Source organism: Babylonia areolata, chromosome 2, assembly GCF_041734735.1.
Source record: "Babylonia areolata isolate BAREFJ2019XMU chromosome 2, ASM4173473v1, whole genome shotgun sequence".
Taxonomy (NCBI): Eukaryota; Metazoa; Mollusca; class Gastropoda; order Neogastropoda; family Buccinidae; genus Babylonia; species Babylonia areolata.
In genome coordinates this window covers 56,319,961-56,346,421 of record NC_134877.1, presented here as the reverse complement: position 1 = coordinate 56,346,421, position 26,461 = coordinate 56,319,961, and the positions used below count along the sequence as shown (strand labels likewise).

The 26,461-nt window shown below is 39.2% G+C and overlaps 2 protein-coding genes across 3 annotated transcripts; both read left to right on the top strand.

The window, feature by feature from the left end:
- Positions 1–207: 207 nt before the first annotated feature.
- LOC143275461 (cyclin-dependent kinase 5) lies at positions 208–10,875 on the top strand. Of its 2 annotated transcripts, XR_013053434.1 has the most exons (12): positions 208–279; positions 1,726–1,814; positions 2,315–2,382; positions 2,909–3,026; positions 3,570–3,665; positions 5,299–5,373; positions 6,660–6,756; positions 7,123–7,192; positions 7,782–7,842; positions 8,528–8,608; positions 9,256–10,668; positions 10,743–10,875. XR_013053434.1 is itself a non-coding variant. In XM_076579606.1 (11 exons), the coding sequence occupies exons 1-11, from the start codon at positions 243–245 to the stop codon at positions 9,352–9,354; spliced, it is 891 nt and encodes a 296-aa protein (XP_076435721.1). In that variant the 5' UTR covers positions 208–242; the 3' UTR covers positions 9,355–10,875. The 2 variants fall into 2 exon arrangements, 1 of the variants encoding a protein (XP_076435721.1); XM_076579606.1 differs by having other exon boundaries at positions 9,256–10,875.
- Positions 10,876–17,747: 6,872 nt separating this feature from the next.
- Positions 17,748–26,106, top strand: LOC143279516 (uncharacterized). Its single transcript, XM_076583571.1, has 3 exons — positions 17,748–18,058; positions 22,007–22,199; positions 25,206–26,106. Exons 1-3 carry the CDS (start codon positions 17,888–17,890, stop codon positions 25,583–25,585), a joined length of 744 nt encoding a protein of 247 aa, XP_076439686.1. The 5' UTR covers positions 17,748–17,887; the 3' UTR covers positions 25,586–26,106.
- The last annotated feature ends 355 nt before the right edge of the window (positions 26,107–26,461 follow it).

The following is a 26,461-nucleotide window of genomic DNA, read 5'->3' as shown; positions in this document are numbered from 1 at the left end:
CGTGACGTCATAAAAAAATGCTGTTCAATTTTCAAGAGACATCTAAAAAAAAAAATCATGATTGTTGCTATTTGACAGACCAGAAGATTATGTTTGATTGATCAATTAAGTAATTATGCTATAACATATATTTTGATAAAGATTTTAATGTTGTCGACAAACAAAATATACATTATTATAATTACGGCACACTTCCAACAAGGGAGATAAATCCAGCTTGTGCATTTCCGCTTTGAAACAAAATGCAGAAATATGAAAAGCTTGAAAAGATTGGAGAAGGTAAAGTACGCTTCTAGAGTGCTCTACGATCTGATGTTGAACGTTTAAGGATTAGATGAGAAGAGTAAGGACTATTTTGTATCTTTCTTCTGTGCTGGAGTAAGAGATATTTTTTGGGAGTGAAACATCAAGTGATCGACTGAACAGCGACCGATAATTTGCTGCGACTGCAAGGACATAGGCAGTCTGCTGTGATCATACTCGTTCGTTTGTACTGTGTTGTAGATAACTGGAAGACTTATGACATAAATGCTTCTTGCTGTAGTTGCTTTTATAATGTGACTTCGGGGTTACAGGTGATAGCAATATAAAATTAAAAAAATGAATGGAAAGGAAAAAGAGGAATCGCTTTCGTGGTCTGTTTAAAAAGCGAAAGTCACACACAGGTTGCATCATTATTATAATTCATTTTGCTCCTCCAAACAGTTTGAAAAGTGTTGTTATTGATGCTTTTTTTTATTTTTTTTGTTTTTGTTTTTTTGTTGTTGTTGTTGTATTTTGGAGATGGGGGTGAGGGGAGGTGGGATCTATGACGGAAGAGGTGGAAATGTTGTTCACAAACCAATAATGAAATACAGTACACTGAGAAACCTGTACATTGACCTTCTTTTGTTTTCTACATTCCAACTTAAAACTGTTTAGGTTGTATTGCACAACCAGCCTTTTATTTTATTTTGTTTGTTAGTACTTAGTTTTGTTGTTGTTGTTTTTTCTTGAGGGTGGATGAGAGGCAATGGTGAAGAGGTAGAGTTGTGGTCACTAGTGGGGTGAAAGAAGGGGAATACAAAGTGGTATTGCAGTGGACTGAATCAGTGAATAAATGGTTTATTATGTTACACATGAAGGTTCCTTCTGTGTTTTGTCCTTTAGTTTCGGCTAAATTGTTTTAAAAAATAATTAAAAATTGAATAATATACTTTATTATTTATATAGTATTTTCATTCATTATCTCTTCTTTGATTTTACAATTTTTAATGTACAACCAACCTACGGGTCATCCTGTTTAATTCAAATTTGATTTGTTGCATCCAGCCATAAAAAAGTGTTTGCACTCCATGTGTTAACGCTGTTATAGAATGGTAAGCTTCCAGTTCATCCAGTTGTTAAGAAGTCCTGTTATTATGTGTTAAGATTTTGCTTTTGGCAAGGGAGATTGAGACTCAGAGAGTGTGTAGATTCTGCAGATGTTACCATTGCTTTAAAAAACAAAAGAGGCCTTTTCTCAAAATGAAATTCTGTCACATATTCATGCACCTATTGAAGCTTGTCCGTAATGAAATATCAATAATAAAATGTTATATGCTATAATATGTAGCTGTTATTTTAACATGAAGGTGAGATTTAATGACTGATTGACTCCTGTTTTGTTTTTCTTTTTCTTTTTTGTTTGTTTGTTACGTTTTGTTGGGTTTTTAAAAACTGAATTATTTTGCACTATAATTGCAGGGACCTATGGCACTGTTTTCAAGGCCAAGAACAGAGAAACCCATGAGATTGTGGCCCTCAAACGAGTTCGCCTAGATGATGATGATGAGGTCTGGACTATTTTCCAACAACTTTAAGGGAAAAAAATTGAATCCACTCTTTGCATTTGAAAAATCATCTAAATTCTACGTGTTTTTTTTTTTGGTTTGTGTTTTTTTCTTCTTCTCCAAATCATAAATAATGGGTTGTTTATAAGATATCAAACCATCTGTTTATTTTAACTTTTTTCTCTCTGTGTGTATATGTCTGTGTGAGCAAGTTGAGGTCAAAGATGAGACACATGATATTGGAAGCTGGTCTTTGACTCAGCAACATGTTTTTATATTTGTTCAGTTATATTTATAATCATGAAATATTTTTGTCAGTACAATATAATATTTTTGTCAGTATAATATGGTTCATTGAATAAGATTTGATTATCTGGATGAAGTGGAATTGTCTTTGAATTGAGTCTTTGTTTATATTAATTTAATGTCTATCTAAATATCTTCCAGATTTTTTTAAAATTTCAAAAGGTGTAGGTAATTTTGAAATGTAACTTATTTTACAGGGTGTGCCAAGTTCAGCCTTGAGAGAGATCTGTCTCCTGAAGGAGTTAAAGCACAGAAACATTGTTAGGCAAGTATTGTGTTGGGATGGTTTTAAAGTGTTTGTTTTGGATATCAGTCAGTATCAAAGCCAAATAGAATTCATAGTCCTGGCTTTGCTGGCTGCCAAGAAAATGAAGAACATACTGTTATAGTCCTAATATAAGATTAAGAGTAAGACCTTCTAACTTGTATCATTTTCTATATTTATTATTTGAAAATATTTATCATTTTTGCATTGTGTGTGTGTTACTTTGTTGACATTGGAGTGTTTATTGGGTTTACATGTTATGAATGCAGTCATGAATTGATGTTGAAAAGTTTGAGTACTGTGGCCGAATTCTACAACTATGTATACACAAGTAAGAATGCATTATTTGTGGGGTGTTTTTTTTTTTTTGTTTTTTTTTCCTTTTTTTTCTTTTTTTGTTTGTTTTTTTGGTTGTGGGGACTAATGTTTTAGTGTTTTGTTATGTTCTAATTTGGTTGTTGCTCATTTTTTGTAGGGATCTGTGTTACTGTGAATAATAAAATGTTTCTGGCTTGTTCGGTTGCAGATTGCATGATGTGTTGCATAGTGAACGAAAGCTGACATTGGTCTTTGAATACTGTGATCAGGATCTCAAAAAGTACTTTGATACTTGCAATGGTGAAATTGATCCAGACACAGTCAAGGTAAAGCTATTATTCAGCTTACTGTTGCACTATTGACATCCTGATTAATATGAATTAATCCTTGATTATCAGTGGTGTGTTGTATCCATAAACTTTTTTTCTCAATAGTCAGAAAGTCAAGTTATTTCCCTTGTTGTTTCCTGGCCGTTCAGAAAAAAAAAGAAGAAAGAAAGAACAAGAATTTAAAAGCACTTATGTGATGAAATTGTTTTTGCTCAAATTTTGGCTGAAGAGGTGATGGAGAGTTTTAAAAATATTGTGAATTTTGACTGATTTTGAGTATGGTGATTGGTGATAAATTGTAATTGCAGTCACCATAGTGTTCGCTTTGTAATTTATACATGTGCAAGTCCTACTAAAGTTTATTCTCATTGACTGTTGTATTTGTTAAATGTATTTAGTCATAATGTATTGTGCTTTTGGGTGTTTTGAAAAAATGTCAGTTTGCTAAATATGGCTGTCTTGATAAGAATAAGATAAAAAAGTATGATTTTTTCCAGTGTTTTTCTGACAGGATTGTGCATGTTTGTATTTGATTTTCAGTCTTTCCTGTATCAGTTGTTGAGAGGCCTTGGCTTCTGCCACTCAAACAATGTTCTGCACAGAGATCTCAAACCACAGAATCTTCTCATCAATAAAGTATGTATACACATACATTTGCTTCTCTCTCTGTGTTTGTGTGTGTGTGTGTGTGTGTGACTCTCTCTTTCTCTCTCTCTCTCACCCTCCTCCTCCTGTCTTCTTTTTAAGTATATTTGCTTCTTTGTATTAATAAGAGTAGTTTATATTTCTTTACACAGGCTGTTATTGCAACCAGATGCTATTTGATTAACCTTCGCTGGCTATCGTGGGTCGTACACGACCCAGAAGGGTACAAAAATGCAAATATCTCGGCCAGTTCTTAATATTTTTCTACAAAATTTCAGAAATGCTTCCTACACCTAAAAGGCCAACTTTTGCCAAAAAATGAAAAAAAAAAATCAATTAGTTAATGAGTAATTAAAGTTGGCATTTTAACTACACACGGACGCTTGTGTGGATCGTGCATGACCCATGCTTTTTAAAGAGGAAAAAATGTGGTCACCCCTCGAAAGCTCATGTGGGTCATGCATGACCCATACCTTTTTAATAGTGATTTCAGAAGGTTTAATTTGCAATTAGTGACGGAAAAAAATGAAGTTTTACTTCCAATAGCCTCACTACCCCACTACTCTCCCACTACTCCCCGCCCCCGCCCCCGCCCAGTCCCTTTCGCCTGTCTTCAGCTATAACCCCCTTCCATCCCTTTCCCTAACATAATGTACCTGTGTAACTGAATATCTTTGATTGTGCGTGTATAGGATGCTATGAGTCATTTCTCTCTGTGCCTCTCTCTCTGTCTCTGTCTCTGTCTCTCTCTCTCTGTCTCGCTGTCTGTCTGTCTGTCTCTCTGTCTCAGTCTCTCTCTCTCTCTCTCTCTCTCTCTCTCTCTCTCTCTCTCTCTCTCTCTCTCTCTCTCTCTATCTCTGTGTGCATAAGTAGGGTTTGTATGTATGTGCATGTGGTGTTATGCGTTTGTGTGTGTGATCAGTTGTGTGTGTGTGCGCGCGCGCGTGTGTGTGTGTGCATGTGTGTGAATGCGTGAGCATGTGTTTCTTCTGAGTGTATGTGTTTGTGTGAGTCTGTGTGTGCGTGTGCGAGCATATATGTGTGTAATCAGTTGTTACGATATGTTTTCCTTTTCTATATTTTGTTATAAGCTTTGGAGGAATATACAGTTTTTTGTCTCTTTACAAAATAAAGGGTCATGCATGACCCACACAAGCTTTAAAGGAGTATACAGGTGTTTGTCTCTGTAAAGGTATGGGTCGTGGACGACCCAGATGAGCTTCCGTATGTAGTCAAAAGCAACAGCCAGTGAAGGTTAATTAGTATATTTTCTAAAAAGAATTTTATTCTTTTTAAAATTTTTCCATGTTTTTGTGTGTGTTTTGTTTACTCTTCAACTTCAAGATATATATTTTTATCAATATGTATATATTTTTTATGTGCAAGTATTTCATTTGAATGCATAATTATTTCAAACAAATACGTGACAAAGATGAAAAAAAAAACACCCCCAAAACGCATCAGACTTTTAGAAAGAACATGGCATTTTTTTTCTTCTTTTTAATACCATATTTGATTTATTTATTCTCAAAGACAATAACTGTTGCAGATTTTAGTGTGAATTTTTAAGACATCATTTCATTCATAACATTAACAGTCTTTGACAGATCTTATTTGTTTTCAGAATGGCGAGCTTAAACTGGCTGACTTTGGGTTGGCAAGAGCTTTTGGCATTCCTGTCCGCTTTTATTCTGCAGAGGTAACCATCTCTGTTCTCAGTGTGTGTGGGTATGTTTGATGTGTTCATATTCTGTGCATGTGTGTGTGTGCTTGTGTGTGTGTGTTTAGGTTGTGTCTGTAGGTGCACAAGCTTGCAACTCTGGATGATTAAATGTGTAACCACTGTAGGATGTGAATGGTGGTGGTTGTCGTTCAGATGGTCTTTCTTGCTCAGTAGATAGGTTGTAAAGTATTGTATCTGTTAGGACAATTGACTCACTTAAACTTGGCAGTACATCCATTTCTCTTTACAGCTCAGTCAAGAACCTTGGTGTTGTCCTTGACAGTGCATTGTCCATGAAAAGACCTGTCAATCCATACACGGGGCATTGGTGGAACTAATCAGATATAGCTGCCCACTGGTGCAATGTCTGAACTCATCATTTCTCCCATTTTCTTGTGTCTTGACTACTGCGTACTCTTGCCTGGTTTGCCTGCTTCATCCATCTGAGCCCATCACTTCTTTCTTGCAATCTCTCAATTGACTCTCTGTCTCACACATAGTATAGTACAAGATTTGCACTGTATGTTGTAAAAGTTAAATGTGTGGACATATTTTCCCTTCCTCTCTCTGTGACTGCCCTTGCCTCTGACCCTATCTCGCTCTTTATGATCAGCTTCAGATTCTCTCAAATGTTTCTATGACCCAGATTCAAACACTCCACATTTGGCTACCACTATTTCTCTGTCTCTGGACCTTGCACATTGAATGAGCCCCATCAAATCTATGCGCTCAGTTCGTTAAAGTATGGCCTGTTTCCAATTAATTCCCCGCTCTCACCCCTCCTCCCCTCACTCTTCCTGGTCTGTAGTTTCTCTGTCTTACTGTTTACATGTATTTGTAAGTTTTGTCTTTCATCCTCCTGAATGAGAGCTAGTCTTGGGTATGATTGACTGGTGTGTAAGTGCTTTGATTTTTCTGTGCGTAAGGTTCAACACTGTGTAAATGAAGATTATTATTATCATCATTGTTATATATTGTAAGGGCTTTGTTGATTTTTTTTTTTTTCAATGTACAAAGAAAGGTGCAGTTTTAGAGCTTCAAAGGGATCAGAGTTCTGATGTATTGTGTTTACACTAGGCCTGTTCTTCTCTTTAAATACTGTATCAACTCTGTGCAGCTGGAATAACAAGAAATTCGAAGAATTAACATTGTCATCTGACATAACAGTTTGATTTCAAAATATGATTTTAGTTCACAGCATTCATTTTCATAGAAAAGATAAGCTCAGAAAAAATGTTTATGCTTTCGAATGGGTGATGCAGGTTGTGACGCTTTGGTATCGTCCCCCTGACGTTTTGTTTGGGGCCAAGATGTATTCCACCTCCATTGACATGTGGTCAGCAGGCTGCATATTTGCTGGTGGGTTTTAGGTTTGCTACACTGTGTTTTTTTCATTGGTTAAGTGCTATATTTTTGTGTGTGTGTATGTATACATGTATGTTTTGTGTGTGTTTGTGGTTTCTCTTTCATTCTTTTTTTGTCTATTTGGGGCACATTTTATGGTGGGACATCTACTGCCAGACCACAGACAGCATTATATTCATATGTGTGTGTTGTGTGTTGTATGTATATATATGAATGGTGCTCTGAACACTACAGATGTGGGATGGTCTTGAGGTGAATTGCAGATGAGAGCATGTACACTCAGTATTCATCCATCTCACATTGTCTGGATGTTTCTGTTTCATGTTTTCATTTATGCTGGACATTTTCTTTCAATTGCAGAGTTAGCTAATGCTGGTCGACCGTTGTTCCCTGGCAATGATGACGATGATCAGCTGAAAAGAATTTTCAAGTATCCTTTTACCAAAGGCAGAAATATGCTCAGGATAGTTGTGGTTGTCAGAGTAATTGTTTAGGCTGAGTTTTTTTCTGTTACGATGGATTCAGTATCTGTTTGCATCTTTGACTGTTGGTGTCACAGTGTAGTATCACAAAGAATGTCCATGTGTAAGCAGGGTTGCCATTTTTTATTTTGTTGCACATATTTACAATTTCATAACTAGTGTGATACTTTGAGTTTGAGTCTAAGCAGTGCACATATGCAAACAAAATCATTCTGATTCTTTGCTTTTCTGCTGCTGTGTATAAGCATGGTGAGGCTTTAGTAATCCTGGTCAGTGTGTGAATTTGTGTGCTCACTCATGTGCATGTGTATAAGTGAATCAGATTAAACATTGGTATAGAAATTTGTGACAATGAGTTTTCCAAGATTCCAACCAGCTTCTTTTGTACAAGTTTCTCTCCAGCGCATGAGAGAAAATGCTAAAATCTGAATGAACATGTCCAGAACACATTACAAATCATTTACAAGTTTCAAAGATATCATTTTATTTTCTAACATTTAAAGGCAGCTTTCCATTAGTTTTCCATAACTAGCACTGATTGCTTGGTACACCCACAGAGGACCAATGGCCTGGCATGACACAACTGCCTAATTACAGAGTGAGTCATTTGCGTACATGTGTTTGTAATATGCGTACATGTTTGTAATATGATGTATATATCTCTGTTTGCAGTGTGGGGGCATTCTTGGTTTTATCTTCCTCTCTATTTATTTTCAGATGCTAGGAAAGGTGTCCCTATGTATGCATGCTTTTTGTTTCTTTATCTTTTGACCGAAATTACACATATTTTGTTTAATTGCTGGGTTGTCGTTTTTTGCATCGTTAACAGTTTACATAAACTCATGGATTTGTGTCCCTGGTGAATTAAATGAGTGACAGATTCACTATGGTCATTCCGAACCCTGCTTTGGCATGCCCTTAATTTTTTTTTCATACCAGTTTAATTTTGTTACTGGAGCATGGGGACATGCATGCCAGAGGCTGTTAATTAGAATTAATGGTGCAGTTTGTGACCACCTTCTTCATGTGTTGTCACTCAAGTGGACCAGTATAGTGTCAGATGTGTCCCTTCTCCTGGAGTAGGTATCTGCAGATTACTTGGAAGTATTGATGATAAAATATTGCGCATGTGAATAAACCTTTGTTTCGTTCAGGCACTTTAAAGTCTTGTACCCCTGCTTGATGCTTCTCACTGAAAAATAAAATTGACTTGAAGATAGCCACACGTGAAGTCTTGCTTCTTGTTGAACTGGCATGATCCACAAACTGAAGCTTTGTTGCAGATGTTTCCAATGTATCATGTGACCACCACATGGCAGCAAGTTGTGCCCAAGCTTAACAGTAAAGGCAGAGATTTACTACAGGTAAACATGCTGTTATATTTATCAAATTAGGTTAAAGGCCACTGCGCCTTCAGGTTGTATCTTCTTCTTCTCCCTTGATTCTGTGAAGTCACAGGGTGTTGCACACAAGAAGTGTTTACCATATTTCTCCAGGTCTTGTCAGTTTTTCTGTCATAAATAGTGTGATTAAGAAATCCTGACATGGTTTCAGATTTTGAAACATAGCGCCATTATGTCATTTCAATTTCATTGTGTTTTGTTTTGTGAAGGGGCATTTCAGTTAATATATCTTCATATCTTGTTGACTTATTTTCTCCATAAGAAGAAAAAAGCATGTGTGTGGGCATTCATGCATTTTAATTTGATATCAGTTCACATTCATTGCATATGTTATGACTGTGAACTGATATTAAATCCAAGCTGACACATTCACTGTATTAGTCTGTGTACACAAGAGTTTCATGTTGTAATGACTGTGAACTGATATAACAAAATACACATATTTCATTGTATTAGTGTGTGCACACGAGAGGATATGCATGTTGATTTGACTGTGAACTGGTATAAAATCAAAACACACACACATTCATTGTATAGATTAGAATGTGCACACAGGAGTGTAATTACAGTGATTGATACTCATATGTGCTGGTGTTGTACATTTTCAGTGTCTGCTGGTGTGCTGCCCATCAGACAGGATGTCGGCGGATGAAGCTTTGCAGCATCCCTATTTCGCTGACCTGCCTCCGAGTGCCAGACAACCCTGAAGCATACCCTGACCCTTATGTTCATCTGGAGGAAACAAAATGAATATTCATGCCAGTCAATATTCATGGTCTCACCATGCTTTTTGAGCAAGCGCTTCGTCTTTTGTGAATTGTTGGAAAATTTTGCTAGATTGTGTTTTGTTTTTGTTTTTATGAAATGATTTATCTGGTCAAGAGTATTTTAAAGAATGTAAATCATGTGTGATGAAGTGTTGTGTGATTAAGTGGAATGATTTAAATGGAACACATGTGAATCAAGTATATTTATTAAACATGATTTTTCAGTAGAAAAAAATTTCCATAAGAAATTTACAGAGATGTTTTTAAAATCCTCACACATATGAATGGTTTATAATTAATGAATGAGCAACTTGGTGCAGAAGAAAGTAAAATGAATGAAGAAAATAATTATGAAGGGAAGAATGATTTGTTGTGAATGACAGAAAACCATGGCATTCCATGAGCTTGAAGCTGGTGTGCATGTTAAAAAAAAACACTGTTGCCATACATATGTGGGTTTCAACGTATAAACGTTGCTCTACCAATACACTTTTTTTCCTTTGATTTTTTACACTGATTTTTTATTTCTTTTTCATAATTGAGACACAGAAGCTCAACTACTCTGATAGTTGATACAGATGATACACAGACATACATATGTGCAAACTCTCACATGCTCACAAGCACTGTACATGAATGCATCTGGACACATGCAGACAATGCTGTTCTTCACATTCAAGCTCCACTGGCAAATGTATTGACTGTATTTTGGTGGTTTATTTTTGTTTTTTCAGCAGCCATTGATACACTAAGGTGTATTTTTAACTGTGATTCACACATTGCAAATGGAGTTCAGAATGTATGTTAAGTTATTCTGTTGATCCACGAAAAAAAAAAAAAAGACTGTCCTAATTTTTTATGTATAAATATGAAAGATCCTTGTATAAATTGCCATTCACTCTCTGTTGCTTTTGTTGGTGTCTCCTCTATCATGTTTATTTGATTCTTGCGTTAGTCAAGTGTGTGAACAGAGGGACCACAGAACTTTGCTCATGAGGGACTGGTCCTTTTCAGACACTTCATTCAGTGTCCATTGTCTTTTTAAAAAAAAATTATCAGGTACCCTATAATTGTTGTCTTTGCTTTTGATGTAGGGGTGCAAGTTGTCCGGCATATGCCTGAAATTCAGCACAGAACATGTTGACTTTGGGTAGTGTTCCGCATGGAGAAATTTGTTTGGGAAGTTTCTGGCATGCAAAAGTTTGAGTTTTAGTTACCGACTTCCATTTAGTTGGTAACTGCACGTTTAGTAAGGTTTCGTATATGGATTTGTCCAAACGCAATGACGCCTCCTTGAGCTACTGAAACTGAAACTGAAACTTAGTAAGGTTTCACGCATGAGGCCCCCTTGTCCCTCATTTTGATTTCTCTGTCAGGTTTATGTCCAGTGATGTTGTTTTGTATGTGATGAAACTCCAACTGAAGAGAAATGTCAGAGAAATACATTCAAATTTGTCAGATTGAATGTGTTGTTTACTTGCTTGTGCATCAGTGTGTTGAAAACTGCAGGAGATAAATCGCTGTCTGGTGATTTAGCGATGAAAAAGTGCATTCACCAAGTCGGATTATTGTACCAGCATAATAAAGTCTTTCTGACAAAAAAATTACAGGATTACTGAGTCCCAGATCTGCTAAACCTTCCGTTCTCTGGGGCATTTATCACTCATGGTTGCACTTCACAAGCCTTAAAAAACACACACACGCATGCACACACACACACACACACACACACCTCCCACACAGGCGCACACACTGCTCCCACACAGTTGTGCGCACACACACATAACACACAATAGCTAAAAGCAAACACCTTTTCCGGCTCTGCTCTTAAACGACCGTCGTGGCACACACACACACACTTTGGGAAATAATACATGATTACTGACATTCTTAAATCTGCTCAGGGACAATGCCTGAAGATAAAATGAATTCTGTCTTGAATACGGCCCCAGGCAAGTTACCTTTGACATGGTAGGGACCCATGGGTACAGTTTGACGTGAAGGTTATCTTTACATTCAAGACACGCGTGGTGCGCTCAGGCAGCTGACCTAATCGTTTATGATTAGAAATCCCAGGAATTCTGTTCTGCGCATGCTCTTTTACTTCGCACTGCATCACAGTGTGACAATTAAAAAATAAAATAAAAAGAAGAAGAAGCTTCAGTGGCAAAGCATCGATGAGAGTCGGCCACTTCTAATCTGGGGGCCACTTTCACATTCTGACACATTGTCCTCCATGCCTAACAGCTAATCGCAAAAAATAAAATAAAATAACAGAGTTCGGCTGAATTCAAATATATCTCTAGAATGAACGAATTTCGACAATCTGCAAATTTCGGGCATTCCGTCATTTATCGTCTGCAAGTGCACTCACTTCGCAGCTACATATGTAAGTCGTATGGAATATAAAGACATCTGCCAGTCTCAATACATCAATTTTGACTGCCAAGCAAATGAAGGATGAGAGTCAAACTGTCATGGGCCGCATTCGAGACACAGTCTCTCCGCAAAACTCCTGGTTTCCCTCGACAAAGCCAACGCAACATAAGGATTCACCATATTTACCTCTGCTTCATACGAATCATAGGCTGTCACCCTTGGCAGACAGTAAGGGTAAAAAATTGTCTTCGGATGAAAGACACTGCAGAGGGTGGGTTGACGGTTGGCAATGGTTGTGCTCACTGACCACTTCAGTATCTGCTGTCAGTTTTGATTTAAGCTGCATTAAAGAAAGCATGCAATTTCTATTACACCATATTACACCGGAGTCGCAAAAATAGGTCATGTGTGACTCAACTTCTGGAAGTGATGGAGAACTTTACAAAAGAGATAGATAAGGGAGAAGACATAGATGTGTTATAATTAGACTTCAAAAAAGCATTTGACTCTGTACCACATGAAAGACTACTAAAGAAACTGGAATCTTATGGAATAACAGGAAACACACTTGGGTGGATAAGGGACTTTCTAACAAAAAGAACTCAAAGAGTTTAGAATTGGTAGTTCCTTCTCTGGTAAAGCTGATGTTATAAGTGGCATACCACAAGGTAGTATATTACTTCTTTTTTTTTTATTAGGACCTGAACTATTTACTTTATTCATAAATTATCTCCCTTGTGAACTAAAGAGTACTTGTAACATTTTTGCAGATGACACAAAATTATACAACTCTCCAAAACTCTATCAGGATTTACAAAAAGATATTGAAACATTAGTAAAATGGTCAGACACATAGAATCTATATTTTAATGCTAAAAAAATGTATAGTACATCATACTGGGAAATCAAACCCAGAGAAAGAATACATAATGAAAATCGGAGACAAAGAAATAAAAGTATCAAAATGTGATGAGGAAAAAGACTTAGGTGTCACATTTGACAAAAATTTATCATTTGACAAACATATAACAAATAGTATAAACAAAGCGAACAGAATGACTGGAATAATAAAAAGAGCATTTACATTTATAGATAAGGTTACTTTCTTACGGTTATATAAAACATTAGTAAGACATATCCTAGAATATGGAAACACTATGGTACCCAACACAAATAAAGCAGTCACAAGCCATAGAAAGGGCTCAAAGAAGAGCAACAAAGCTGGTCTATAGCATAAAAGATTACTCATATCAAGAAAGATTAAAGTACTTACAACTACCATCACTTTAAGCAAGAAGAGGGGACTTGATACAGATGTACAAATTATTAAATGGGTTTGATGATATAAACAAAGCATGCTTTTTTTGTACTCCAAAGGTAGACTCTACAAGAAACAGCACAGACAAAATATTTAAACAGTATTCCAGAACAAATCTCAGAAAGTTTAAATTTAGTAACAAATTATTGGAACAAATTAATAAACAATATCAAACGTGCACCTAGTATAAAAACTTTTAAGAACCTCATAGATAAACACGAGTTATTGACAAAAACTAAATATGACTGACGGATAAAATGACTGAGCTAGTCAACGACCTGACCAACAATGTAAAGGAGTAAATCTGAGAGGGCATAAAAAGCCAAAAATGGCTAAGTTGTATAAAACAACGCCCCAAATCCTGATCCTGATCTCGATAGCTATTCCTGATGGGAATTAAGCATCAAGACAAACTTCTGTTGATTGTGGGATCACTGACTGAATAGGTCATCAGTTCTGTGACATAAACACTCATATCTCTAGTGTCTGTTATTAGTATCAGTCATTTTGTCAGTTGTTTTGTGTCGATTAGAGAGAGCTAGAGAGAGTAAAGGTCAGCCGATAAGTAAATGTATCAAAGTTCGATCCCCCCCCCCTCCCTCAGCCCCCCTCCCCCTCCTCCCCCACATGAACCTTACGGATAGGAGACAGACATGTACTGTACGTACTATCTTGGTAGGCCACTATTTTGCGTGTATCAATTTCAGCAACTTTTTTTGTCATTATATAATTTTCTTCGTGTCAGCAGTGAAAATATATTTAAGATATTAAAAGGCTATTTTTTTGCAATCAAGATCAAGATGTGCAAGTATGTCATAGTGTGCATCAGTGTCACAGTGTGTGTGTGAGTTTGTATGTGTGTGTGTGTGCACAGTGTGTGTGTGCGTGCGTGTGTGTTGTTCAGTCTCGTTCGTCATTTATCAGATGGCCGGATTCCCCCATCTCCTCGACGAAGGCAGCAGTACGTCGCAGGTCCTCCAGTCCTCCGTCAGCAGGACAGCGCCGCAAGAAAGCCCACTTGGAGATGTTCTACAAATTCCACCATGGTATCATCTCCATCAACTCCAAGCACCTGCCCAAGCCATCTAAGAGCAGGCTGAGCTGTAGGATGAACAACAGCCTGAGCTACGACATTCCCTCCTGCACAACACTGTACAGGCAGATGGCATTCCTCCCAAGGACCATACCAGAATGGAACAAGCTGCCTCAGGAAGTTGTGACAGCTGAGTCACTGGACTGCTTCAAGTCCAGACTGGCCTCTCATCTCTAAAAGTGAACCCCCCCCCACCCCCCTCCCCACAAACCCCCCCATTCTCCCCCTCCTCTCGCCCAGCACTGCCCGCCTCACCCTCCTCCTAACCACCCACACACCCCAAAATCACCATCTCCCCCATCCCCTGCTCAACAGCTGATGCTGAGGCTTGGCATCATGTCAGTCAGTGCACGCTGAATGTGCACTGGCTGGCCAGGTCACCAATTTTTTTTTTTTCAATCCTCACAACAGCGCAATCCTCAGCAACCTCCCCAAACTACAACAGAATAAATATAATGATGTTGGTTGTATAAATGAAGAAGAAGAAAAAGAGCTTCCGGGCCGTTGGGATTGGGTGTACGCCGTGTACGTGTGCGCGCGTGCGTGTGTGCATAGTGTGTACATGTGTGTGTGTGTGTGTGTGAGTGTGTGTGTGTGTGCGTGTGCGCGTGTGCGTACGGTGTGTGTGTGTGTGTGTGTGCCGGTTTGTGTGCTACGGTGTGCCGGTGTGTGTGTGTGATGAGAGCAGAGAGATAGAAATCGAGAGACTAGACAAGACAAAATTCTTAATTTTCGAGGATAATACAATAGATAGGCATGGCGCGCTTTTTTTTCTTTTTTTTTTTCTTACATCCAGCCCCACCCTGAAACAGGGTCTACGCTACACAATGCTACATCAGTAGAAAAATCATGTGTCACATCAGTACAGTGATAGCACATGATGCTCTACTGACACAATACAACAAAGTCATAACATGCGTACACAATACTACATAAAGCCGGCATAAACATGGTAATAATAACACACACACACACACACACACACGCATACATATAGACACAAGCATCATGTTAATAAAATACATAGTTGCCGGCAGGAAAAGAAATTATATCTATACAGAGCACACACACGCGCGCGCGCGCACAGAGAGAGAAATAATGCTATCGATGCCTTCTCTTACACATCAAATTCAGACAAGTGTTTACCCATACGTTGTGATTGAGAACACACACACACACACACACACACTCGCACGTACTGACACTGGCACACACTGAAAATTAATGTGAGCCTGAGAGCGCGCCATGTATAAACAGCCACACAAACTCAAACAAAAGGTCGCCAGGGCTACCCATATTATTTCAGGATGTAGTTAAACAAGATCACCATTTGTCACGAGATCAATCGATCAACTAATGTCCAACAAGATGAACACGTTGCGTGTTTTGCGGCAACTGCCGACAACACTGGGACTGAATGCGGTTTCTCCGAGGCGAGAACATGTCACGTGACAACCACCTCTTCCCCTTCCCCCTTTCCTCTGTTAAGCTTAGCACTGCGTGTGGACAGTCTAAGCGTAGGCTTGTAAACACTTTTTAGATGGCCACCCAGTACAGTAGATGAATTTGTGCCAGTGTGAGACCGAAACAGGTGGTCGATTCATTGCTGCAGATAGACACGACATATGAGGGTGTTTCTGAGGTCTACGTTTTTCGTCGGACTTTAAAGAGGAAAAAAAAAAAGTTTCATTTCGACAAAGAGTTGTTTCTTTCACTTTCGGGTGAAAAAAAAAAGCCACGCGTACAGATAGCTCAATCACTGTACAGTTGTATCCGGACTCACTCATGAACAGCACGAGCAGAAAAGCTGGCTGACCCGAACGCGAAGATAACGTTTCGTGACCAAGATCCACACCACAAAGAAATGGAAATCATTGCAGTAAGTCACAGTGGAATGACTGTCTCAGTGTCTGTATCTGTCTGTCTCAGTGTCTGTATCTGTCTGTCTCCGTCTGTCTATGAAGCTCTCTCCCTTTCTCTCTGTCTGCCTCTCCATCTCTACCAGTATCTCTCTCCATCCCCCTACCAGTCTCCATCTCTCCACTCTCTTTGTTAGTTTTACTATGTCGCTGTATGTGTCTGTTACACACACACACACACACACACACACACACACACACACACACATGCACGCACACGCACACACACACACACACACACATGCACTCACACATAGATAATGCAATACACACACACACACACACACACACACACACACACACACACACGTGTGTGTGCAAGTGCATGTCAATGAGAGAGAGAGAGAGAGAGAAGTACAGGCACAGTGTAATTATGATAACCATAATATTCATAAGCTTGCTTGCATGTCCAAAGCATTGTAGTATGCATTCACATTTCTGTTCGTATCATATCTGTTTCTTGAAAGCTGTGACATATGCTGCTGTGCACAGTAATGCACCAGGTGTGACTGACACACAGCTTGTGTTGAAAGGGAATGTAAGGCTCTTTCTAGTAACAGCAAAACAATACATCAAGAGTTTGCATGCTTTCAAAAGCGGTTCCAAATGTTTGTCTGGAAACAGGTGTGATATTATAGCAGGATTGAATTTCAGTCTGAGTATGCTGGGTTTGATCCTGGCAGGTCCTAGTGGGACAAGGGTGAAGAATTTTCCCGTGTGTCCCACTATACCTGGATCAGCAGATGCACACTGTGTAGACTTTCAAGTGCCTTAAACCTTTCATGTTGTTGTGTCTATGTTGTGTGAATTGATGTTTGGGTTATACTTTTTTCCATAGAGCTGCATTTGAAACAGCAGTTATTCTTGTGTATACTGCATCATTTTACATACACATTGATCATTATGTCATGTATACATCATTATATGTTGGTGGTGTGTGTATGGGAAACCATTTACAGCTTAGTCTTTTGTGAAGGACTATGACTCTCAAACTAGGAGGCAAAATTGCACTGGCTCTTAGTGCTGCAGCCTTGTGGGCTAGTTGGCTTTTGGGAACCATCCCAACGCCGACTGTCCTAAAAGTAAAACCCTCTTGGCCAAGAGAGAGGGGATGTACTTGGGCAAGACACTCTCCACTATAATCAAATTCTAGCCCAAATGGTCGGAACAGCAGTTGCCTCCTCTGCTGTTCTGATGGTCAAAGTCGGACACGACTGACTATCATATATATGTTGGTGTGTCATGTAGACTTGTGTGTGTGTGTGTGTGTGTGTGTGTGTGTGTGTGTGTGTGTGTGTGTCAATATATATATATATATATAATAATTTTTTTTTTATGTAAAGGTCTATGGGAAGTAAAAATCCCCATCTGTGGAAGCAAATATATACATGTATGTATGTATGTATATGTGTGTGTTACTGTGCATCTTTTGCTTGCTTGCTTGCTTGTATTGTTTTGTGTCGTTACTTAAGTGACTGCCATGTTTCAATCAGGACATACCCTCCCTGAGGACCGTATGGACAGCCATGAGTGGCCAAGCCAGTGGCCACGCCCCACCCCTGGTGGGCTCCCTCCTCATCTACAGCCTGGCCTTCCTCACCTGCCTCGTCCTGCAGCAGTTCTGCAAGCGGTTTTTGCCCAGCCGTTTTTACTCCTACGCCGCTGACTTCATCTTCACTATGTTGGTGTGCGGGTTTCCCTACGGGCACGGCACTGTGCGCGCAAACTTCGGTCACAGCGGCTACGTGTTCGCCGCAGGTCACCATGGTGACGCTGGCATTCCTGGTCTTTGAGGGCGTGCCTTCCCCACTTGGGGTTTTTGTGCGCTACTTGAGGGGGGAAGAGTCCCTGGTGGGGTTGGGTGTGCGTGTGGCGTTGCAGGTGCTGGCAGCATTCATGTCCTACCGGCTGGTTTTTGCCATCTGCTGTCTGGAGGTTGGTGTTTTCTTGTTTGTTTTGTTTGTGTGTGTCCTGGGTTCAGTTGAAGCCTTTCTTGCCATAAACTGTTCAATTCTTTCTTGCCTTGAATGATATAAAGCCTTTCTTGTTTTTCAATGTAATTTGCTACTAAATAGTAAGATATCGATTTTAATTGCAGATCTGTTATAAAAGTCGTATGATAATTGACATTATGAACCACTGGTGCAGACTTTGGCAAGGGTCTGATTCCTGTCACAGTCATGTGCAAATTACTGTCCCCATTTTATGATGTAATACATGTGTGGTTGTCAAACCATCCAAAAGATGTGGCCTTATGATGTGTATTGTATCTGTTTGGGTTATTTTTGAAACCTTCATTCATCTTTCATTTTATGCACACTTCACAGTGGACTAAAGAGTGTAACGATTGCTTGAAGTATTGATAAACGCTGTTAAATGAACAAAGACACATACATAATGCTCAACATAGGACTTGTCCAGTGCTGGTAATGAAGTTAATGTTATATATATGATCATGCAATTGCATAAATTGTCACACAGCAAAGCCAAAAGAACAGTATATTTACATTTATTATTTCTTGATTTTCAAATGTTCTTGGTTCCTTATTTAAGGAAAGGCCTTCTGTCATTATTTCGGTCAAAAAAAGTCTGAACATCAAAAGATCTGTTTATTTTTATAACTGCCACACTATCAATATATTATGTTCTTTTCAAGGCAGATATATATATATATATATATATATATATATATATATATTCATAAAAATATATGTATGAGAAGAAGGAGATGGAATGGAGGGGAGATGGGAGTGTGAGCTTTGACAGCAATTACCAACAAACCGTAGCAAGAGGCTTTGTGGTTTGAACACAGATGTTTTCATCTTGATCAATGTGGGGGAGTTGGGGATGGGGTGTGGGCAGCAAAAATGATTATGTCTTGTCACATCCAACATTTGGCAAAAAGCCAGAAACTGGCCACATTTTAGAGAACTGACACTGACAGTGACATGGTTTAACATTATTTTGCATCCGTGTGTGTGTGTGTGTGTGTGTGTGCATGACAGAGTGGTATTTGTATCTTTGTCTCTTGAGTCTGAGTGTGTGTAATGTGTGTGCAAATGTAATTCACTGACAGTGACATATGGTTTAACATTAACTAGCATCCGCGCTGGTGTGTGTGTGTGTGTGTGTATGTATGTGTGTGTGTGGGTGTGTGCACATTTGCTTGCATCTGTGACTGCATGCATCCATATACATAATGCGTTAAATTCAGATACATTATGGTATCCAAAATGCCCTGATCTTTGTTGAAAAAGATGTGAATTGTTAAATTGAATATATTTAAACATATCAAGTGGTGTGTGAGTCAGACCCAGGGTGTCTGACTGCCATTATAACTGAGAGTGAGACTGAGAGTGAGACATTTGACAGTCGATCTCCCATTCAAGTCATGTGGGGAATAGCAAATGGCCTTGTTCCCTGAAGAGAATTCAATTGTCCTGTCAGTGGCAGTCTTTAAAGGAAGGCTTTAATATGAATGGGATCCTCTGTGTGTGTGTGTGTGTGTGTGTGTGTGTGTGTAATCTTTGTGTATGAGATTTTATGGGTGTGTTACCTGTTTTTGAGTGTGTATACATGTATTCACTGTGTACTCTGTATTTGTGTGTGTGTGTGTGTGTGTGTGTGTGTGTGTGTGTGTGTGTGTTTGTTTGTATATACATGTACGTTCATGAAGCAGGGTAAGATTTTGCACAACTAGTTTGTGTATTACACTCACAGTTGGCTTGGAATGGAGTGATAGTGCAAATAATATTTTTTTCTACTTTTTCCCTACCACAGACATATCTTTAACTATGCCACAGCCACCTCTCTCTCTCTCTCTCTCTCTCTCTCTCTCTCTCTCTCTCTCTCTCTACCCATTTATCATGTCTATAATTATTATATCTGAAGGGTTTGTTTGCACCACCCCTACATGAAGGGCCATGGCCTGTATTGAATAAAACATCCCTGTCCATCTCTCTCTCTCTCTCTCTGTCTCTCTCTCTCACTCTTTCTCTCTCTCTCTCCTTCTGCTTCTCAATCTCAGCAGTCCATGTCTCATTCTCTGTCTTACTCTCTTTCTCCCCCTTTCTCTCTTTCAATATCTCTGGCTCTCTTAGTCACTATCTCTCTCTTCCTCTCTTTCTTTCTGTGTCTTTCTCCCCCCCCACCCCCCACCCCCCACACCCTCACACATACACAAACATGTAAGCATTATTAATTCTTTTTTTTTTCTTTCATTTTCCAGATCGTATGAATTGCATTTATAATGATTACATAATTTATGCCTTGCTGATCTGGTTGTGTCAGTTGGTCTGTGAATCACTGTCTTGAGCCACTCTCAGCAGAATGCCAGAAGTTTGAACCTCAAGGTTTAGTCGTAAAGATATTATTTCTGAAGTGTCATGGTAAAGAACTTATAAGCAGTTGACCAACTTGTTCCTTGCTCTCGGGTGAGAATTCTTTGGGACTTGTGCTGTCATTAGTAATATAAAAAAAAATTGGCTATGCAGCGTTCTTTTTGCTTTTCGTAAAGTTCAGTTCGATGGAAAGTTTCAATTGTTTTAAACAATTTTTTTTTATTAAAAAACAATACAAAACAAAAACATGCATGCACACATTAACAGCAGAGCAACAATATGAATAAGCTAAGAGTTTATTTGATGCTCAACCATGTGATGCATTATTATTTGTATGGTTTAGTTTAACAGCTGGTCAGTGTTTTATGTATTTATGTTGAAATAATATTTTACAGCTGGTCAGTGTTTTATGTATTTATGTTGAAATAATATTTTACAGCTGGTCAGTGTTTTATGTATTTATGTTGAAATAATATTTTCCAGTTAAAATAATAATTTTAAAAAAAAGAAGTTACTGATGTCAATGTTTCTTTCTCTGAGGAGCCATGGCTACAGTTATGCTTAAAGACATGACAGTAATTGAGTAAATATAGACATTATATCATTTCACTTCAAGTAAATTCAGAATTGTAAGGCAAGGCATGGCAAGAAGTTTATTTTATGTAAAACATTTAACACACTCTTTATTTTTCTTTCATTCTTTCTTTTTTTTTAAATTTTAAATTTTAATTTATTTATTTATTTCTACACACATCAAACAAACAGAATGATGTCAAAAATTGAAACAAAACAAAAACAACAACAACAACAACAAACAACAACAATAACAACCAAACACACACACCCACTCAAGCAAACACACAAATTATACACTTAAAGATGAACAAGTCATGCTTCTCTAGCAATGGACAAAATTCTTTTCCCGAGCAATGGACTAGATTCTGCTTTGCACTCACTAACTTACACATACTTTGTATCAAAATGTGGTTTTGAAAAATAACCCTATGGTAAACTAAACAGGAAAACCATTCACTGCACCAAGGCCATCTCTACAGAAGAAAGAGAAACACCCATAGGTGCTGGGGAGGACCCAGAGAAGCACTGTCTCCACCCACCCTTGGAACAATCCTGCACCACCCTTTGGAGGCCTGTTCTGTGTTCACGATGGGTGCAGGCACGCACAGGACACTGCATTAAGAATTCAAGGGACATAACTGCTCCCGAACAGAGGCAAAAGAGACCACAGGATGCAACTCGCGACAGCCTTAAAAGAAGTATCCCCATGGGTGTACCAGCCAGTATTTCATGACTGCAGAGCCCACCGGCAAAAGACACCACCCTCCAGCTGCTGAGCACACCCCACAGACCAAACCGCCCCTGCCCACAGACAGATGAAGACAGTGCCACTCCAGACACAGCCATACAATCTTATGTACCCTCAAGAGAGAATGCCAAGTTCTTCACATATAAATATTTAAAATTGGTCAACCACATGTTATGTGTTAATCAAGAGACCTACAGTCTGTCTATTCTATTTGTTCAGGTGACTGCGGAACATCAGGTGCTGCTGGAAGGGTCATGCGAGTCAGACCTCAAGGTGCCTGTCTTCGTCGGGTGTCTGATAGAGTTTGGTTCCGTCCTCTACGACACCTGGCTGTGCCATCAGCAACTGCTCAAATCACCTTTCCTTGACACAATCATCAAGAACATCAATGGAGCTCTGCTTGTGTGTGCAGGTTCGTGTGTGTGTCTGTGTGCACATGTGTGTGTGTGTGTGCTTGGGGGTTAGACATAGAGGGTGTATGAGTGCGATTTGTGTGTGTGTGTGTGTGTGTGTGTGTGTGCTTTTATGAGTCAGTCTGTGTGCATGTTGTGGTTGGTGAAATACATGTATGCGATACTGTACATGTTGTGTGTATGTGTGTGTGCTGCTGTGTTGTTCAGGGGTATTGGGTGTATGAGTGCGATTCATGTGTGTGCCACTGTGAGACAGTGTGTATGTGTGTGCTTTTGTATGTCAGTGTGTGCATGTGTGTTTAGTTGGGTGGGTTCCTTTCGACAGATCTCCACGTTGATAAGATCCCCGCATTGATAGATCTCCATATTGATAGATACCGACTGATACATGTATCGACAGTTAAAAACATCACTTAGCTGTTTTATCTGTTCGATCAGTTCTGGTGTCAGTGTACTCCCTCTTAAAATATGCTCTGCCTTCCAAGCCTTCTCTCTCTCTCTCTCTCTCTCTCTCTCTCTCTCAGTTTTAGAGTATACTGTTTACTGATAAACACCAAACAAGAACATGAACTGAGAGGGTGCATATAACAACCTATTTAAAGCTTTCCCCATTAAAGGTCTATTTTTTATCTAGTGCTCCCCACAAATTTCTTCACTGGCTGGAAAAAGGTCAGGTTGTTCTGTCGCTGTGGTCAGTGGCACTATTGTTTTCATTGTGGCTTTAATTTTGCTTCACCAATCTGAAATCGCTCACTGTTTCTTGTGTTATCAACAACACAACCTGATAGATGAACTCTTATCCTCATCACATTTCTCTCTCTCTGTCTCTCTCTGTGTCTCTCTCTGTGTCTCTCTCTCTCTTCTCTCTCTCTCTCTCTCTCTCTCTCTCTCTGTCCCTCTGTCTGTGTAATGCTGTCACAGTAATGGTGTGTACTAATCTTGTTCTGTCTACGTGTAGATCTGTGGATGTGAAGATTTGACACGGAGATAGACCTATCAACTCAGAGATAATTTATCAATGTGAAGATCTATAGAAAACTTAGTTGAGATGTAGAGGGTGTAGGTTTGATATACCATGTGTATGATATGTGTGTGCTTTTGTGTGTCAGTGTGTATGTGTGTGTGTGTGCATAGTATTATTTATGTGTGTGTGTGTGTGTGATGGGAGGGACAGGGGGTGTGGGGGGTGTAAGAGATTTGAGGTCATATAAGTGTGTAAGTATGTGTTGTGTATGCATGCATGCATATGTGTACCTTTTTATGAGTTGTGTTTGTGTGTGTGTGTGTGTGTACTTTAAATTTAATATACAAATGTAATGAGACTGTGTGAGAGAAAGAAGCCCTGGAGGATAATTAATGATTTTTTTTTTTTTTTTTTTTTTTTGTTGGCTGCATTCTTTCCAGCATGCCACATTCGTAATGTCAATACACGTGTGCACATGACTGAAACCTGGCTAAACAACACAGGAAAGGAATGATGTGTGCCAAAAGGCAACCTGTCCGTTGGCTCTGTCTGGGAAGGCAGCCTGTTGCACAGATGTCTCCATGTTTGTAAAAAAAACCCAAAAACAAAAACAAAACAAAAAAAAAAAAATGCTTAGTCAGTTGGGGTTTGGTCTCTGATCAAAGACAGTTGCGTTAGAAGTATCAGTGATAATGACAGTGACATGGCCACACCGGCTGTTGCCTGTGTTACATTCAGGCGTTTACCTGTCTTGCATGTACATTCACCCAGCAATGGCTGGACTTTGACCGGAGATAGGCACTACATATATTTGTATGAATCATGTTGCAGATGATAATGATAATATAATGATTATGATAATGATAACGACGTGGTCCCACCCTCTTTTGCCTAATATCACACGCAGGCGTTCACCTGATGGGCATGTATGTGCACCCTGCTATAGCCGAACTCTGACGGAAGATAGGCACTATGGATCCGTATTACTATTAGTATGAATCATGATAATGATAATAATGACATGGGCCCACCCTCTTTTGCCTAATATCACATGCAGGCGTTCACCTGACAGGCATGTACATGCACTCTGCAGTGACCGGACTCTGTCCGAAGATAGGCACTATATACTACATATATTAGTATGAATCATGATAATAATAAAAATAATTATGATAATAATAATGAAATGGTCCCACCCTCTTTTGCCTAATGTCACATGCAGGCGTTCACCTGACAGGCATGTACATGCACCCTGTTATGGCCGGATTCTGTCCAAAGATAGGCACTATATACTACATGTATTAGTATGAATCTTGATAATAATAAAAATAATTATGATAATAATAATGAAATGGTCCCACCCTCTTTTGCCTAATATCACACGCAGGCGTTCACCTGACAGGCATGTACATGCACCCTGTTATGTCCGGATTCTTCCGAAGATAGGCACTATATACTACATGTATTAGTATGAATCTTGATAATAATAAAAATAATTATGATAATAATAATGAAATGGTCCCACCCTCTTTTGCCTAATATCACACGCAGGCGTTCACCTGACAGGCATGTACATGCACCCTGTTATGGCCGGATTCTGTCCAAAGATAGGCACTATAAACATTATGAGTATGAATCATGGTAATAATACTAGTATTTAAGATAATAATAATGGCATGGTCCCACCCACTTTTGCCTAATGTCACGAGTAGGCATTCACCTGACAGGCATGTACATGCACCGTGCTATGGCCAGACTCATGTCTGAAGATTGGCACAATACATAGTAGTATGAATGATGATGATTATAATGGTAATTATTATGATGAGAATAATAATGACATGGTCCCACCCACTTTTGCCTGATACCACGTGCAGGCATTCACCTGATGGGCATGTACATGCACCGTGCTATGGCTGGACTCAAGATGGGCACTATACATATTCCTTTATTAGCATGAATCATGATAATAATAATGAAGATAATTATGATAATGATAATGACATGGTCCCGACCCACTTGTGCGTGATATCACATGCAGGTGTTCACCTGACGGGCATGTACATGCACCCAGCGATGGCCACCGGCATGACCTTCAACTGCAAGGGCACCGACACCTTGGAGCACATTGCCGTCTACTGGGTCGCCTCCTTCTTGGGCTGCTTCGCTGGCGTCAGGCTGGATTCCGTCCTTCGTCTGCCCAGGGCTGCAGCCGATCCTGTTGCCATGAAGAAAAAGAAGGACGATCATGACGTCATCCAGCAAGGCCAAGGAGACCGAAATCTGCGTTCGGGCAATGGACGTGGGAAGGAAAGAGCTCGGGAACGGAGACAAGCAGGGGGGGAAAGGACGTCCCACAGTAACAACAACAACAACAACAACAACATAAAGCATGCAAAGAAAAATAAGAAGCATAACTAACTGAGTTCTTGCCATTCTACAATAACAACAAAGATTTGCAATGAAGCGAAGATCATGTAACTGTATAGAAGAAAGTTTTGTTACTCAGAATTGAAAGTTTGAACTTCCTTGTATATGATTATCTCAGTGGTTTCTCACCACTCTCCATCAGAAAAAACTGATACAGGAAGGCCTTGGGTTGGACATAAAGACTTTAATGCAGCTGTGAACTGAGTTAACTCACAACCCATCCAACCCACGACTTTCCTGTATCAGTTTTTGCTGAGAAAGGTGGTGAGGAACCACTGAAATACTGTACAAGTAAGTTGAAACTTTCAGTCATGAATAAGGAAACTTGCTTCTGTATGGATCCGGAATCAGAGAATGTTTACCAATGAGTGACGTAACTGATTTGTCTGGATTGTTGTTCATTTGTTTGTTTGTTTTTTCCCCAGCAAAGCAGCTTACGTATATGAATGATCGGCAATGTTTTGGAATAATTATGTTTCTGAAAGGGACCCCCTCCCTCTCCCCTCCCCCCCCCCCCCCCCAAAAAAGTATCACTTAATGTGATACTGTTGTGTTTCATCAGTCAAGCTCAAATGTGAATTTTTTTCCTTAAAGGGTGGAAACTAAATCTTTGCAAAATTGTTGAACAATGATTGCAAAAAAACAAAAAATTCATGTGTCATGGATACATGGAAAGGAACGCAGTTAGCATTAAGCTATTCAATTTAAGATGTATTTGTGTGTGTGTGTGTGTGTGTGTGTGTGTGTGTGTGTGTTACACCTTTTTCAGAGAGGTACAAGGAGAGCTACAAAGCACAAAGTGTTGAAAAATAATTGTGAATACTCAGTAAAAGATACCTCCCTGTGCCGTGTGGGGGTGCATTGCAC

Excerpts from the sequence above, each read along its gene's own strand:
- LOC143275461 (XM_076579606.1), top strand. The coding sequence starts at position 243 with ATGCAGAAATATGAAAAGCTTGAAAAGATTGGAGAAG. Across the intron at positions 3,666-5,298 it reads AGAATCTTCTCATCAATAAA|AATGGCGAGCTTAAACTGGC; the intron begins GTATGTATACAC and ends ATTTGTTTTCAG. Across the intron at positions 5,374-6,659 it reads TCCGCTTTTATTCTGCAGAG|GTTGTGACGCTTTGGTATCG; the intron begins GTAACCATCTCT and ends TGGGTGATGCAG.
- LOC143279516 (XM_076583571.1), top strand. The coding sequence starts at position 17,888 with ATGGTGACGCTGGCATTCCTGGTCTTTGAGGGCGTGCCTTCCCCACTT. Across the intron at positions 18,059-22,006 it reads TTGCCATCTGCTGTCTGGAG|GTGACTGCGGAACATCAGGT; the intron begins GTTGGTGTTTTC and ends CTATTTGTTCAG. Across the intron at positions 22,200-25,205 it reads AGCTCTGCTTGTGTGTGCAG|GTGTTCACCTGACGGGCATG; the intron begins GTTCGTGTGTGT and ends TATCACATGCAG.